Below are 16,773 nucleotides of genomic sequence, written 5' to 3' on the forward strand. Positions count from 1 at the left end.
TTTAAAATGAAAGGAGACAGAGGTGAACTTACCTCTTCCAAGCAGACACACACGAGTGTTGTGTATATTCAAAACAACAAAAATGTATTATATACTCCAGAAAGCGCAAGTGCAACGCATTTTGTGGGCATCTCCCACTTCATCAGGCAATAGAAATGGGGCATAAGAGTTGTATGCTCCGTTTCTATTGCCTGATGAAGCGGGAGATGCCCGCGAAATGCGTTGCACTTTCTGGAGTATATAATACATTTTTGTTGTTTTGATTATACACAACATTTGTGCGTGTCTGCTTGCCTGCTCTGCTTAAAAGTTTCAGAATATTTGATAATTTTGATGCCTCTGTCTGCTTATACATTAGATGGGTTGTTTGTTTCTATCACATGACTGCAGCATGCTGGTAACTGTTTGCTCAGAAGAATTAACTTGAAACCCCCCCCCCCCCTCCCTTTCCCCATCCCCTCCAACTCCTAGGTGCGGAGTGTGATAATACAACAACAAGGGGATTGAAAGCCTTGTAAAAAGATATGATAATTAGTTAAATAAAGCAGATGATTATATGAAGAAATAATCAGAAGAAACGTACCCTGATTCAATGAACCTTTTCTCATGAGTTATCCTCGAGGTGCCATTTTCATAACTTATAAATAAAATGTGTTTTAAGCCACTAGCAAGCAAGATAATACTCACAATTATTTTGATATTACATTTTCACCTAATTTTTGGTACTTTTTCAGTTGTAAAGAGCTGAAAAAAATACTTTAAAGAAAATATGAAAATTATCTCCTAGGGTAAAACTCAGGAGAAAAAGTGAATTGAATAGGGACCCGTGGCTTTTATTCAATACACTCTTTCCCCTAAGTTTTTCCCTAGGTGACATTTTCACGTCTTATCAATAAAATCCATTTTAAGCCACAAGCAAACAAGAAAATATTTATAATAAGTTTAACAGCACTTCTTCACCTACCTTTTGATACCTTTTCAGTGCTAAATAGTTATTTCAAACAGTTGAAAATATACCTATAAAAATGTGAAAAAAATTATTCTAGGAGAAAAGGTGAATTGAATAAGGCCGAGTGGCCCAAATGCAATTACCTTTTTGTCCTGAGTTTTTCTCCTAGGAGATAATTTTTATATCCTCTTTAAAATAACTTTTAAGCATGTTTCAACTGAAAAATACATAAAAATTTGTGAAAGTACTATCAAAATTATTTTGAGTATTTTCTCAACTGCTAGTGGTTTAAAGGGCATTTTATGATAAGGTGTGCAAATAAAAGTTAATTGCATATGGGCCAGTGGGCCATATGCAATTAACTTTTTCTCCTGAGTTTTCTCCTAGAAGATAATTTTCATCTTCTGATAAGAATAACTTTTCAGCACGCTACAATTGAAAATGTACCAAAAAAAAAAAAAAAAAGGTGAAAGAGTACTATCAAAATTATTCAGAGTATTTTCTTGCTTATTGGTGGTTTAAAGTTTGAAAATATTACCTAGGGGAAAACCCAGGAGAAAAAGTTAATTGCCAGGGCCAGTGTGTCTAAATGATAAATTGAAAATGGCTGTCTTTTGTATATGTGTGTGAATATTGTCTGTGAATATTTATTTAATGTGGATGCAGGTGTAGTGTGTGCATGTACAAGAGTGCGTGTACGCATGTAAGTTGTCTGTGTGTGTTTATTCAGTGTGGATGCAATTATAGGATATGTATGCACACATAAGATGCACACTTGAGCGTATGTATGCAGGCATGTTTGCTGTGCAGGTTTATTCAGTGTGGATGCAGGTGTAGAATGGTTGTGTACATATTAGTGTGTGTAAACAGGTATGCTGTATGTGTGTGTTTATTCAGTGTAGATGCAGGTGTAGAGAGTTTGTGTACATATTGGTATGTGTGTATACAGGTATGTTGTATGTGTGTGTTTATTCAGTGTAGATGCAGGTGTAGAGAGTTTGTGTACATATTGGTATGTGTGTATACAGGTATATTGTATGTGTGTGTTTATTCAGTGTGGATGCAGGTGTAGAGAGTTTGTGTACATATTGGTATGTGTGTATACAGGTATGTTGTATGTGTGTGTTTATTCAGTGTGGATGCAGGTGCATTCAGTATAAAAATAAATGTTTTAGCGTATTAATACAATGAGTATTTTATACAGATCTGACATCATGGAGTAACACAAAACTAAGTACACACAGAACCCCACAAAAAATCCAAAATGAAATATTTATTACCGCATTTTGTAACACCTTTTTTTTTTCTTTAAACATAAACTCACAGTCCTCATACAAGTATTTTAATGTAAATTTGACAAAGCTTAAAGGTAACAGCATTTTTCTCTAATGAGGAACACGTGCTGAGAAAGAAATTATCCATGGACATACAATACCAATCCCACAGCAGGTTTTACTAGGAGAACATTCTTTTTTTTTTCAATTGAGGTAACACATAGAATATCTAACATGAAACATTAATAGAACGAACTCTGAACAAATTTTGTTACAGTATTGTCTTCCTGACGTGCTCAGCCTTGCACACGCACTCACTCTCGGACACACTCGCACTCACATTCACAAGCGCTCACTTCCTCACACTCACACTCCAATCTTTGAGTTTACAATTAAGTTCAGTCTGTCATTTGGTGCAAAGACCAGATTGCAGGAAGCCCCCCACCCCGGCCTTGTCCTTAGAAGCGGATGTACACATCATGGAGGCACAGCCTAAGTGCCCCGGCTTGTCCTTCGCATGTCTGTGCAGCTGCCCCAATCCAAATTGTCCTGTAGTGCTGAGGGACAGACAGGCAGACAACAGAGGTCATCCAGGCCTTGGTCTAGTTCCGCGCTGGTCACAGGTAAAAATATTCTGTAGGAGGGGGGAACGGGGGGTTCTGGCTGAGCCAAGTCATTCATTTGGAAACAACACACATAGTGTGGAAAAAAACAAGGATATCTTTTTTTGTCTCTTCTAAAACTATTTAAATCAACAGAAATGTACAAGTTAACTTAGGTCCTATGTTTTATCCTACAGTAGTTATATCTCTGAGTCTTTCTTCTTTCCAGAGGGGACTTGTTTTTGAATGGGCGTTAAAGTGAACCCATGACTTCACATTTGTGTACTTGTTTCATTGGTCCTTTGTTGTTGATGAAAAAAAAATAACAAAAGGTAAAAAAAAAAAAAATCACAGCTGTCTGGAATTTTTAAAACTGATCAAAGTTTAAAAGTCTTAAAATATTATCTTTTTTGTTTTCCCTTGAGGTTCCTTATAGGTGATGGGTACTCGGGCAGGATGAGACTCCATGAGCTGGGCTTTCAGATGAATGGGGTGATTGTGCAGCCCATGGCCGTCCCTGGTAAGGTTAATCCTCCACGTGATGTATGTACATGGCTCGTGATGATGTGACCAATACTGGTCCATGTCTTGAGGGAGGCGTTAATGTCAACTGTGGAGAAGTGTGAGCTGGTTGTACCAAACTGATATTCATAGGACCACCCTGAGAAAGACAGTCCCCTGGCATGTCCTGCAGACCTGAAAAACAGAGAGACAGTCTGGTTAGCAAATGTCTATATATCGAAATCCTACCTACAGACATGGCTTGTGTCGGAATTCACACAAAAAAATTAAATATCGGCACAAAATGTCACACATACTGACACACACTCTATTCTTCAGTTACAATGTGCCACACTGCTAAACCATTGTAGGTGAATAGGAATTATAGCTGCAACCTTACAGAGATTATATATTTATTATTATTATATTTATTCTGTAGGAATCCACAGGTTCAGAGTGTTTTGGATAATGGTTGTTATGTCTTTATGTTTATATTATTCCTAACCAATAATCAGTGTAAGGATAAATGTATATATTTCAGGCACTTGTGAATAAAATGCTATGAAGTAAATATGCTTTCAAAATTAATGGAGTGAATAGTTTTTATTTAGCTGTTAACCACCACACACAAATTGTATAAATAGAAAAAAAATCAGCACGGTATTCATTGCGACTGCCTACCTATTACTCTTAGTTCAGCAGGTAGGTTTATGGTTCTTGGTTACCACTGTTGAGGGGGGGGGGGGGGGGGGGGAGGGTTAAGGCTTGGGAGGTTAAAACTATGTCAGATATGTTCAGCTGCTAAAATATTACGCATTCAGAAAGTATCCAGACCCTTCACGCCCCTTATGTTGCTGCTAGGGATGATCAAAGAGATACAAATACTTCTGAGCTTATGCAAATAATTATGCAAATATATGCAGTTTGAAAATGGACCAATTAATTTAAACCTGGGGTTAAATTGATTGGTCATTTTCAAACTGCATATATTTGTAAAAACTTGCATAAATTTGCATCGACTCAGAAGTATTTGCATCTCGTCATTGATCATCCCTAGTTGCTGCCTTACGATAAACTTGTTCAAATTCATTTTTTACCTCACCAAGTAGCACAAAATGTGGCATATAAGTGAAAACAGGAATTTAGTCATTTTGTTTGAGATTGAAAATGGAAATGACAGCGACACAAGAATACCGAATGTGTAGTAAGAACTTAGTGGGAACATCTTTGGCGGCGATCATACAGCAAGCTTTGTACACCTGCATGTGTTTTCTGCCAATCACCTCAGCCAGAGTGATCATTGGTTCTTGGTCACCTCTCTTAGAAAGTTGGTTCATTGATACATTGATCTATTTAGCAAGCCTTAAATCACATTTAAATCTGTGAGCTTACATTTGGCATGAGGCTGCAACATACCAGATAGTGGGGGAGTCTGCATATGTTCTGGATACAATGTATCTAGAGATTCTTGCAATTTTTTGCATGGTGTCAAGTCTAAATGTGAGCTCTGAGATGCAGAGTGTTTTTCCTCTATTCTTAGTAATCAGTTACCTTTGTAGAGAAGCTCATGATTGTTTGTTTCAATAAAATAACTTTCTAGTGGTGTGGAAGTGATGAGCTGTGGGGTACTTGTGTGTTTTCTAGGGGTTCTCCTACTTGTCTGGCATTTTTTTCCGGTTTAGTAGAAGTTCGGAGTATCAATCTCATTCCTGATGAGCAGTGGCGTAGCTAGAGATTATGGGGTCCCATAGCAAAACTTTCCAGGGGCTATCAGATGCAGGCATTCTTAAGCAATGCCACCTGCCCCTACCCCATGGATATGAGTTAATTGGGCAATTTACATTCTTATGCTTTGTTCACTGCATATAGTCCAAGTGAGAGGGTGGAGGAAAGTTAATAGTGAATATCAAGTACCACCTGGGCCCCCTCTGCCCTGGAACCCTATAACAGCTGCTATGGCTATTGCTACGCCGCTGCTGATGAGTCATGATGGAGGATCTAAATGATGGAAACTCAGAAGTGACTGGCACTAGTTCACACACCTTCCCCCACCCACTGACATGAACATGCATGTTTACGCAACCTTTTAAGAAAATGAATCTTGTATTGGGTTTGCAGGTCGTGGTTGACCAGGATCTGTGGTTTTGAAGCATGCCAAGCCTTCAGGATGGTTAGTTTAGTCATTTTTTCCATTTAGAAATTAGGGGTGACCATCATGATTTTAGATGTCTTGTAAATAAAGTAATCTGGCTAACAAGGATGAATCCACTACCCCCACCTGAGGAGAGTTGCACTAAAAATGGTGAGGGCAGCAATATTTTCTAAGGCTACCAAACTTATTGTGTCACAAAAGACCGCTGGGCATGCTCACCTGCACGTAGTCCCAATTGGCGGCGGCGGTGGGGGGGGGGGGGGGTAGGGGGGTTGCTTAATAGACTTTTTTCAGCCTGTAAAACTGTAATATGAGGAGATGCTATGCAAATTCAGACCTTTTATTATCACAAGTGCCACCAAAACACTATGTCCCAGCCTTCCTGGTTGGCCCCGTGTTTGTTCTAGCCCGACAGCCAACTCAATGGATGATGATAATTAAGTACCAAATATACCATATTGTGTGGCTGCATAATCAAATCAAGAGAGGATAATATTCTTCTGTATTAAGCCATTAATGTAATTGGTCATGAAGCATAAAATATGTTATGTAATTAAATAGGCTAGAAATTATATGGCCTATATTAAGAATTATCCAAGCTGAGAAAATGTTTTCTCTATGGCCGTTATAGGGTACATTGCTCTCTGTTTCCTGGCTGCATTTGTAAAAAGGAAGGAAGAAAGAGGGAGATTGGTTTCATCAGTGGATGTCATAGCAGCCCCCTGAGATCGCCAGGGAAATCTTGGCCTCTATTTACATATACAGAATGATTTCATCAAGGTACGTCTTCCTATATTCAGCCTCATTAAACAAAGAAGTTTCAATGTTATATGCAATTCTGTCTGCTCTGCTGCCTTCAGCCAAGGGGATGAAACTGGCAGCATTGCACATTTTTTTTTAATACGTCAAAAACACTTGAAGCTTTAAAGTCTAATGGATTTCTTAATCCAAGTGCAGTCATTCGCCCCTCAATGAAAAATCCATTGCTTCATATTCAGTTACTCCTAAACATTCCTCCCTTTAAATGCGCCGACTGTCTTCCCATTCCGCGCACGGCAACGGTATAGTGTAAAATAAATAGCAATGACAACAAATAACCAGGCAGAAATGTCCCCAGCGAAGAATCGCTGGTGCCACTTCTGTCATACACAGTCACTCGGTAATGGAGAGACTCTTAATCGGTGCGTACGGGATCATTTGGGCATCCATCCAAGACTGACAGATTCATGTCACTCAAAGGACAATTTCGCTGGCCCCAACATCTCCTGGTTTTAATCTGAAACAAGTTTAATTTCACAGAAGGAATTTAATGCCCTGGAAGAGGTGTCACCTTCAGGATGTAGGTTTAGAGAGGACGTTGTGACAAAGGCAGTCGAGCCCCTTCAGGTGGATGGGAACGCAGTCCTATAGAAATACACCCAGGGCCTATTAAACATGCCGATTTTTCATTATTCTGGTGCGTATGAATTTCATCCATTCTAGGTTCACAGGCATTAACTCAGGGTCAATGATGGACCTCAAACAGGCCCAGGAGGAGAAGGGAACATACTTACGTACGTACATTGGGGGCACATTTATAAAATAGCGGCATTTATTGAAGATCTTAAGCGATTATACTTGCTTCCTACTGTTAGATTAAAACTGGAAAATGGAGATAATATATTTGTATTGTATTATGCTGGCTACAGCTAGGAGATCTCACATGTTGACATTTTTGTTTTGTTTGGGGTTTTTTTTGGCATCGGCGGTAATACTGTATTGTAGAATAATTTTTGTCACTTTTGCAAATTACTTTTATAGTACTGCTGAAATGAAGCATATACACAGATACTTATATGTGTACAAATCTAGTTTTACCAATACAACAAAGAGCCTAGTAGGCAATTGACACTCACAGTTGAGATTTTACTTATTTAAGTTGCCTAGCTGAAGGTATGTATTGTCATTACACATTGATGGTGATAAAACAACAAATAACAATGAAGACCCCCTTCCTAGTTAGGAATGGTTGTTTCAGTTTGGCATAAGCGACCTCATTTACCCCTCTTGAGAACAAGCTTTCAGTTCTCATTCCAATGTTGCTTAAACTAGTTGGGGAAACTACCCTACATGTATTATTATTGGTATATATTTATATAGCACTAACATATTGTGCAGCACATTACAGAGAACATAGTCATGTCACTGACTGTATGCAGATGAGCTCACAATCCATTCCCTACTATAGTCATAGTCTAATGTCCTACTATATTATTATTATGTATTTATATAGCGCTGACATCTTCTACAGCACTTTACATAGTACATAGTCATGTCACTGACTGTCCTCAGAGTAGCTCATGATCCAGTCACTACTATAGTTCTTGTTTAATGCCCCTATAATAGTCTAAGGCTTATTTTAGGGAAACCAAATCACTTTTTTGTATATTTTTCAGATGAGGGAGGAAACCCCTGAAAACAGAGGGAGGACATGCCAACTCTGTGCAGAGAGTGTCCTAGGCCAGATTTGAATCTGGGACCCTGTAGTAAAATAGATTTTAATGCATGAAACAATGCTGTCCTGAAAGAAATGTCTTTGTAATGACTGTGTTGAAAGGTAATCTGTGGTGAGAGTTATACGTATGCTACTATTTCTATCTAATTAGAAATACCAGCTCAGGGTGATCATTTGTTTGGTGGTATGTGTGCATGCAGCCAGTGGAGCGAGAGCATCAGACCTAGATTCTTCTTCTGGGTTAGTTAGTAAGACAGATGATATTAGAGGTAATGGATCAGCATGACAGCCAAGCAAGTCCGCAATGGCAACCAGAGCAGTTGAAAATGACGCAGGTGGCATCTTGTTTAAAAGGGAGCCCACTTTAGTGGGCCCTAAGGGTAAGGCACCACAAGGGGGGTGCCAAGGGTTAGGCACCATCGAGGTGGAGCTGAAGTGTTAGGCACCATAAGGAGGGTTGATAAGTGTAGGCACCACAAGGGAAGGGTTTAGTGTGAGAGTAAGGAGAAGATAAATCTAGTAAAATATCAGTAAATATTACAGATATTTTACTATTTCACTGAAGTACTAGAATATCAGTAAATTTACTTATATTCTCCTACCGCTATCTTGTGCCATTGTCAACAGGTATGTATGCATGGCAACCTTTTTATTTCTCTCCATATAGGCTACTTCTAAGCAAAGGACCAATAATACCATAAATTGCCGAAATGAATGAAAAGGTGTTGCATTATGGAGATACTTACTTCCCCCTGGTTGTGATTGCTCTGCAAGATGATGGTTACATATAGTGCCACTGCCCATCCATGCCCATGTTCATGCCCATCCCACTCATAGGCCCTGTATAAAGAAAAGACATGAAAGTAAACAGTGTTAACACATTTTTATACTCTTCATTTTTCATTGATTAATGATCTCATTATGACTTTCCCCCTAAATTAACCTCCTTGCCGGTCTAATTCCCCCGGCAAGGAGGCAGCGCAGCATTTAAATTTTTTTTTTTTTAAATCATATAGCGAGCCCAGGGCTCGCTACATGATAGCCGCTGAGCAGCGGCAGCTCCGCAGCCACTCCGATCGCTTCCGGCGATCGGAGTAAGCAGGAAATCCCGTTCAGAACGGGATTTCCTGCTGGGCTTCCCCGGTCGCCATGGCGACGGGGCGGGATGACGTCACCGACGTCATCGACGCCGGGACGTCATAGGGAATCCCGGGCCACCCCTCAGCGCTGCCTGGCCCTGATTGGCCAGGCTGCGCAAGGGGTCTGGAGGGGGGGGGAGGCGCGACGTTGCGTATAGCGGCGGATCGGCGGCGAGCAGCGGTGATCGGATGTTACAAGCAGCTAGCATAGTGCTAGCTGCTTGTAACTAAAAAAAAATGATGCAAATCGGCCCAGCGGGGCCTGAGAAATCCTCCTGCGCAGGTTACCCCGAACTGAGTTCGGGATAACCAGCAAGGAGGTTAAAGCAGAACTGAACTCAGAACTTCCTTTCTGCTCTAAGGGCTCTTTCACACCAGGACGTTGCGTTTGATGCGAGGTTATGGTCGCACGACGTGCCCCTAACGCAACGCATGTTACTTTTGAAGTGTGACGTTATATTGACCTGCATTATGCGTCTCTTGGTGCGCCGTTTTCGTTGCATACTGATCGAACGAAAACGGCGCATGTGTAACATTTAAAAAAAAAATCAAAAACATTACTGAGCATGTGCAAACAGTCCATTGTAGCTAATAACGCATATAACGCACAGCATGCAGCACTATCTAAATATTGCTACACGTTACACACAACGCAACGTGAGCACTATGAATGTCACACATACTTTGTGTTGCTGTGCGTTAGTCTGCGTTATTACTTTTTATAACGTGCAACTTTAACGTCGCACTGTGAAAGCAGCCTAAAAGATAAGCAACAGCATAATAACCTTTAAAGAAAAAAACATTTCTTTGTTACAGCTGAAACAAGTCCTGCAATAAATCTGTGGTGTGTCTACTTTTATGAAAGCAGACATAGGGTTAACATCCTGTGTTTACAAATTTGCTGGTCTGGGGTGACACACCTGACAGATCAAATTTCAGTTGTGATTAGTTACAGATGAGGGGGGATTAGACAGGCTAAACTCTCTAAATACATACAGGGTGCATTTCTCTAGGTTTTCCTTCTGTCTATGCAAGAGTTTCGGTCCACTTTAAAGGATACCCGAGGTGGCATGTGACATGATGAGATAGACATGTGTATGTACAGTGCCTAGCACACAAATAACTATACTGCCTTCCTTTTTTTCTTTCTTTGCCTGAAAGAGTTAAACATCAGGTATGTAAGTGGCGTACCTGCAGGTCGGATCCCCATGTGTTGCTGACCATCCAATACAAAGCTTCCCATTGGCTGTCCCTCTGGACTATACGCTGCTCCTTGGCTCACTGAAGGATCAAGAAGAAAACCTGATTGTGGTCAAACGTGGACACAGAGAAGAAAAAAGAAGAGAAGACATACCAAAATATCAGCAAAGGTTCCAGTTTCAGGACTGAAACACAAACTATAAACCAACAGCAACATGCAGAGGAAATGGTCCGTGGATGAATTTACTGTGAACAATTTACATGCAGAAGAAGATAGTCTGCACTATTATTAGGTAATGTGACTCAGCCTACAAGACAAACTGTACCACCATCAAACCATTTCATTCAAATATATTTAGTTTAGGTCTATCATGCTGGAATAAATTGTTAGATTGCCCATGTATATGGGAAACACATTATTTGTCACAGTTCTGAGATATCCGGCCAGTTTACAGGATGCCAGATATAAGTCATCAAGTCATACCAGAGTCATTCAAAAAGTTGGCTGACGGGGTTGGAAATGTGAGTACGTGTTGCAGCGCCGCTGCATGAGTTGGGCGCCAGGTGGTGGGGCTAGTTAAAATACTGGTAATGTACATTACCGATACTTTACTATGCATTTTCCCGGTACCTATTCTCACTTGAACCCTCCCCTCTTAGTGCCTAAACCTGACCCCGCACCTATTGCCCAACACAACCCCTCCTCCAAGCGCACTAACCCCCCCCCCCCACACACACACACGCCAAAATGATTGCTATTGTAGGCGATGGTCTACAAAACAGATGATCGGCTCCTCTGCCCCTTCCCCACCTAGTATCCAATGCCTACCAGTAACATGACTGCCTGGGCATCTGAATACCGATACTATCTACAGGCCTCTATTAGATGCCTGCCAATCGTCGCACCCAAATCACCAGCTTCAAGTAAATGGTCCTCCTCTGCTATTCAGCGCATCTATACCTGGATTTTACAGATTATATTGGTAGACAATGTCAGGTGGGTGGCTCTAGATGGATATCATTTCCAATACTCCTCTTTTAGTTGTATGTGTGTTCTGAATCATATGATTTATCTCTATTCCTGAGGACCCATATTCACTCTCCAGGGGAAAAAGGTATTCGAGTACAAGTACTCCTTCATGCTCTGGTAGTAGCCCCAGAGCAGGATCTTCCACCAGGCAACCTAGGTAGGTACTGGGGGCCTAGTGGGTGTCAAGGGCCCACCTGCAACCTTCTTTAACCTCTCTCCACTTCAGCTTACCAAACAGACCACAAGGGGGCCACAAATCAACTACCTTGCCTAGGGCCCCATTGCATCTTAATCCATCTCTGAGTAACCCCACCATAATAGTCTCAAGGTTTGGAATCTCCCACAGATACCACTTGCTGTTTTGGTGTCTAGTGATGTGTGACATTTCCTAAAGAGTGGGATGCCACTGCGGTGGCTGCCATTGCTCGGCCTGGATGCTTGTTCCAGATGTGAGACAACTGGAGGATTCACCTGGCAGCTGGATTTTTTGTAATAAACAAGTAAAGATGTCACTCAGCCTCCATATTCCTCCTTTTTCAGGTTTTCTTTCATTATTTTATGTTGGAAACTGTGGTAGTTAAAATGTTAAAAGCTAAATAGCAATTTGGAAATGATTCATTATAACCTCCACTCCGGCCCCAGCCATTTGTTTGCTGCAAGTTATAGTAGGAGAAACTCTTCCAAGAGAATTCTACAAACACCCCATCTCCCCACCCCTCTCCATTACCCCACATACATTCTCACTGCTCACACCTAAGAGAAAGCCTGTGCTATAATGCAAGGCCAGCCAGTTGTGTGTGAATAGGCAATGAATGAAAGCACACAATAGACTGCATATGGGAACCACTTCCTTATACTGCCAAGAGCTGTTAGATGGCATCGGGCAGAAGAAATGAGTCACTTAACCCTTCCATGGTGAAAGCACCTGCTCCAGCCACACAAGGGTTAAAACGTCTCTCAGTGGCCTGGTACTTTGCACCAATTAACGGTTTGTAAGGAGGAGGGGATGCAATTGTACTGAGAGCATGCTGGAAATCTCCAATTAGCACCAATTAGCTGCTCCCTATGGTGGGATGCTGGGACTTAAAGGGGGTGAGACTGCCCCCTCTTCTTGTCCCCACTGTCTCTCAGAATGTCTTGCTGTGGCATTTTATTTACTACCCATTGAATTCCCTCTCCCTGTTTCATAAACCTTTTGGCTGCTTAAAAGTTCCTAAAGTTTAACCAGTTGAAAGTCACAGCCAGGGAGATAGGAGGAAGTCTGCTTACCTGCTCGATTAGACTGGTCAATCATTGGCTGGACTATCCGTCTTCTGGCGTTGATAAACCTGAAACACAGAACAAGACATTCCTGTAATTACACACAAGAACATGTCTCACAGGAACTTTAAAGACATTTTTTTTTCAAGTGGACCTGTACATCCTGGGAAAACATAAAATGAAGGATAAGGTTGCATTCTCAACAGTCAAGCTTACCAAGCTACAGCACTGATGTAAAATGCTGCCTCTGTTGTTAGCCCTTGAGGCTGTCATTCTGCCCACATTTCTGGGTGACAGAAAGCCCCACACATGTCTGACTCTGACCTCTGCATCAATGCAGAAGCTGGAACTGGGTCAGGTGGGTGAGGTGTCCAGGCCAAGGTCACTGGAATCTCTGGACCATTCAGTGCAAGGGGCATCTTCTGATGCTGACAGAGAAAGGATTATACACCAGCAGTTCTATCGCTTGATAAAGAAGGTTACCTGGAAGTCGGCTCTACCTGAACATTCATTTTTTTACATACAAAAGTCAGGTGAACTTTCAGACAAAATGTGTATTTACTTCTAGTGTTGGAAATAAATTCTCTTGTAAACCATATATAATAATTTTAGCATTTGCCCTCAAAATAATGCTGAAATGTCTGTGCAAGTTTCTCTTAAAGAGACACTGAAGCGAAAAAAAAATTATGATATTATGATTTGTATGTGTAGTACAGCTAAGAAATAAAACATTAAGATCAGATACATCAGTCTAATTGTTTCCAGTACAGGAAGAGTTGAGAAACTCCAGTTGTTATTTCTATGCAAACAAGCCATTAAGCTCTCCGACTAAGTCGTGGAGAGGGCTGTTATCTGACTTTTATTATCTCAACTGTAAGTGAACTGTTTACTTTTTCTCTGCTAGAGGAGAGGTCATTACTTCACAGACTGCTCTGAAAGACTCATTTTGAATGCTGAGTGTTGTGTAATCTGCACATATTATAGAATGATGCAATGTTAGAAAAAACACTATATACCTGAAAATAAAAGTATGAGAATATTTTCTTTGCTGCTAATCTTCTAGTAATTATTCATAGTACACAACCAATTCACTATATCATATTTTTTTTTTCGCTTCAGTGTCTCTTTAAATGCTTATACAGATGAAAAAAATGTATACAGGTGAAACTCAAAAAATGTATACAGGTGAAACTCGAAAAATTAGAATATCGTGCAAAAGTCCATTTATTTTAGTACGGTGATTCAACTTATAAGGTGAATCTAATACATGAAATATAGACTCATTACATGCAAAGCGAGATATTTAAAGCCTTTATTTGTTTGATGATTATGGCTTGCAGCTTATAAAAACCCCAAAATCAAAACCTAAAATCATTAGAGTATTGTGAAAAGGTTCAATATTCTAGGCTTAGTGTCAGACTCTAATCAGCTAAATAATCCAAAACACCTGCAAAGGGTTGCTATTTCATATATTAGTTCTCGGGATATTCACATTTTTTGAGTTTCATCTGTAATATTTGAAACCTTGGGGACCTATTAATACAGTCAATTCGCTAATAAGCATCACTTTTTTTTGCTTAGCCATATTTAAAAAAAAATTGTTAAAGGAGAAATATATATTGTCTTTTCATTCATGCTCACCATTTCTCAACGTCTCATTATTTATGGGCTGTACTGCACCTATTATCACTACTACTGAACTTTTCTGGTTTTGTATATTTTTACTGAGAATTTCAAGGCAACCATAGTAAACAAAACAATATATTTTCTACTTTTTATGGTAAATGCTGCATAGCTCTTTAGGATATATACAGTACTTATTTTCTCTTCTTTATGGTATATATGGTATGTTTTTGCTCTCGTTAGGGTATCAGTATTTTTTGATTTTTTTCACTTTATGATACAAATATATATTAGAATTTCTGTTCTCTCTCATTAAAGTAGTGTTATGCTGGGAATACACGGTTCGTTTCTGGCTCCCGATCCTCCTCTCGATCGTTTTTTGCCGCTCGATTCTGCAGTTGACTCTCTTATCTTCTGCTCGTTTCTTTTCTTTTCTTTTTCCATTCACTTCTATCAGAAATCGAGTGGTGAAAGGATCGAAAGGGAGATCGAAAATGTCAGAAAAGATCTATCGAACCATCTAATGACCTCAAAAACGAACCGTGTATTTCCAGCATTAAGCAAGATTTCAAAAGTGAAAAGCAAAACATTAGTGATGAATGCACAGATCTGAGTTCTCTATAAATAAGCCCCTCATGGGAAACTCCCCGTGTGAATTTTGGTCTGCTCCACAGCCACCCCAGAATCACATGATTACTTTGTGTCACCTGATCTCTTCACATTTATAGATTGTGCTCTGTCTTTGCGCACATGCTTCCTCAGAAGTGAAAGGGTTAATAGGAAAAAAAATACCACTGATTCAAGGAGATTCTCACAAGACTTAATTTCGACTACTATCTACTAGTACCTATGTAAGAATTTGCATATTCAGTAGTAGTGCATTGTGGGTAACCACAGATGTTCACTTATAGCTGAATTATTGCAGATTTCCTTCTGTTTTAAGAAGGCAAATACACCAAGCTTTGCTTTTTTTAGTAGGAGGGCTTTTTGGTCCCTTCTATCCCCCTATACATTCCTAGTAGTTTGGGTCACCCTGAGCTGCTTGGTTACTCTATTTAAAATATTGAGTTATTGGGAAAATAAGGATGTCACAGTTACATGTAAATCCAGCGTAGAGTTCCTATAGACTGTTAGCTTATAAAAGAGAAGAATTCATACTACACTCAGGCGGATACTAAAAAACTGACAAAGGTAGCCCATAGCAACCGAATAGCCTGCTGCTCGCATGTCCCAGTCCAGAGCGGAGATGTTATTGAAGGCTATGAACGCCTCTTTCTTTTTGTTATTTTAAGAATCAGCATTGCGTTACAAATATTTAAACCATATTTGCTGGTCCTTGCTCAATCATTGCCGCAGCTTGCTAGCAGTCTCCTGTGCTGCGTTCTCTAACAATGTACATGAGATCCCAGTAAAGATGTTTCTGATTTTGTAGTAGGCCCCAGAAGCCCACCCTTTCAGATCTCCCCACCCAGTCCACCCTAAATGAGGTCCAGGGTTTTTGTTTTCATGTGGCTTCAGCAGGGTCAGCAGAGACATCCATTAAACTGTCTCATGTTTTATTGCCAGCCTTACAGAGGCTGTACGACCCCCTCCCCTTCTGCCCCGTACCCAGCACCTCCTGCTGACCCAAACTTTTAAATCCAGGGGTCATACAGAGGTTAGTGCCAACTTGGGTTGACTTCTGGTGTTGATTGGTAGCCCTAAGCAACGCACTGTTTTATAACTTTGGCACATTGTGCCGGCAATGAATATTCAAATATTAGCAAGTAACCACGACACTATCAGCAGTTAGAGTTAAGAAAAGCCACAGATTCACTTGTACTGCAGTGTTCTACTAAGCACTTCTGAAGGGCTACTAATGACAGCTTGTTATAGGGATGGACAAAATCCTGGAGGGTACATTGCTGTTTAAAGAGGAACTCCGCTGCCTCGAAACATCGGATTATGAATCAGTAGCAGCAAATAAAGACTTTGGAATTTACATGAGGTGACAGTCTATGTTTTTATGTCTACCTCTTGTTCTACTAACCTTATTTAGGGCTCAGGCACACTCTCGTGTTGCTCTCCGATGCAGGTGGCTGTGCAATTTATAGAAAGTCCCCATCATAGTGCAGACCCTACTCAACTACACTGAATGGGACAGAGCTGGGTTGTGCACAGAAATGTGTGCAGCAGTCAGAACGCACAGCACAATGGGCTTGATTCACTAAGACAAATAGCACGCCTTATCAAAGTTAACATGCCTTATCAGAGTAGCATAGCGAACTTATACCTGCTAATTGGCAATGACTAAAGCTCCACTCGTCCTGCCCTGAGCCCCTGTAGATTTGTAGCGCTCGTTATGCTACTCTGATAAGGCATGTTAACTGTGATAAGGTGTGCTAACTCTGATAAGGCACGCTATTTGTCTTAGTGAATCAAGCCCAATGTGCCTATCAGATAGTGCCATCTGTGCGATGTCTGATGTTCTTGCTTAGGATGATCAATATACCGGTAAGATACAAATCATTTCTCCTTGCATTCAGATTTCATGTGAATCATAAGCAGCT

General features: G+C 40.4%; 1 protein-coding gene across 8 annotated transcripts in view; it reads right to left on the bottom strand.

Moving 5' to 3' along the window:
- Positions 1-2,204: 2,204 nt before the first annotated feature.
- Positions 2,205-16,773, bottom strand: part of MEIS2 (Meis homeobox 2) — a 211,628-nt gene continuing 197,059 nt past the window's right edge. For 3 of the 8 annotated variants that reach the window (XM_068253908.1, XM_068253909.1, XM_068253906.1), the window contains exons 10-13: positions 12,611-12,669; positions 10,303-10,413; positions 8,719-8,812; positions 3,433-3,521 (exon numbers count right to left, since the gene is read on the bottom strand). In XM_068253908.1, coding sequence (XP_068110009.1) covers positions 8,754-8,812; positions 10,303-10,413; positions 12,611-12,669 — 229 coding nt within the window. In that variant the 3' untranslated portion in view covers positions 3,433-3,521; positions 8,719-8,753. Of the gene's footprint in view, positions 3,522-8,718; positions 8,813-10,302; positions 10,414-12,610; positions 12,670-16,773 lie in introns of all 8 variants that reach the window. The other 5 variants (XM_068253910.1, XM_068253911.1, XM_068253907.1 and 2 more) reach the window with 3 other exon arrangements.

This window comes from Hyperolius riggenbachi, chromosome 9 (genome assembly GCF_040937935.1).
Source record: "Hyperolius riggenbachi isolate aHypRig1 chromosome 9, aHypRig1.pri, whole genome shotgun sequence".
In the NCBI taxonomy this organism is placed as follows: Eukaryota; Metazoa; Chordata; class Amphibia; order Anura; family Hyperoliidae; genus Hyperolius; species Hyperolius riggenbachi.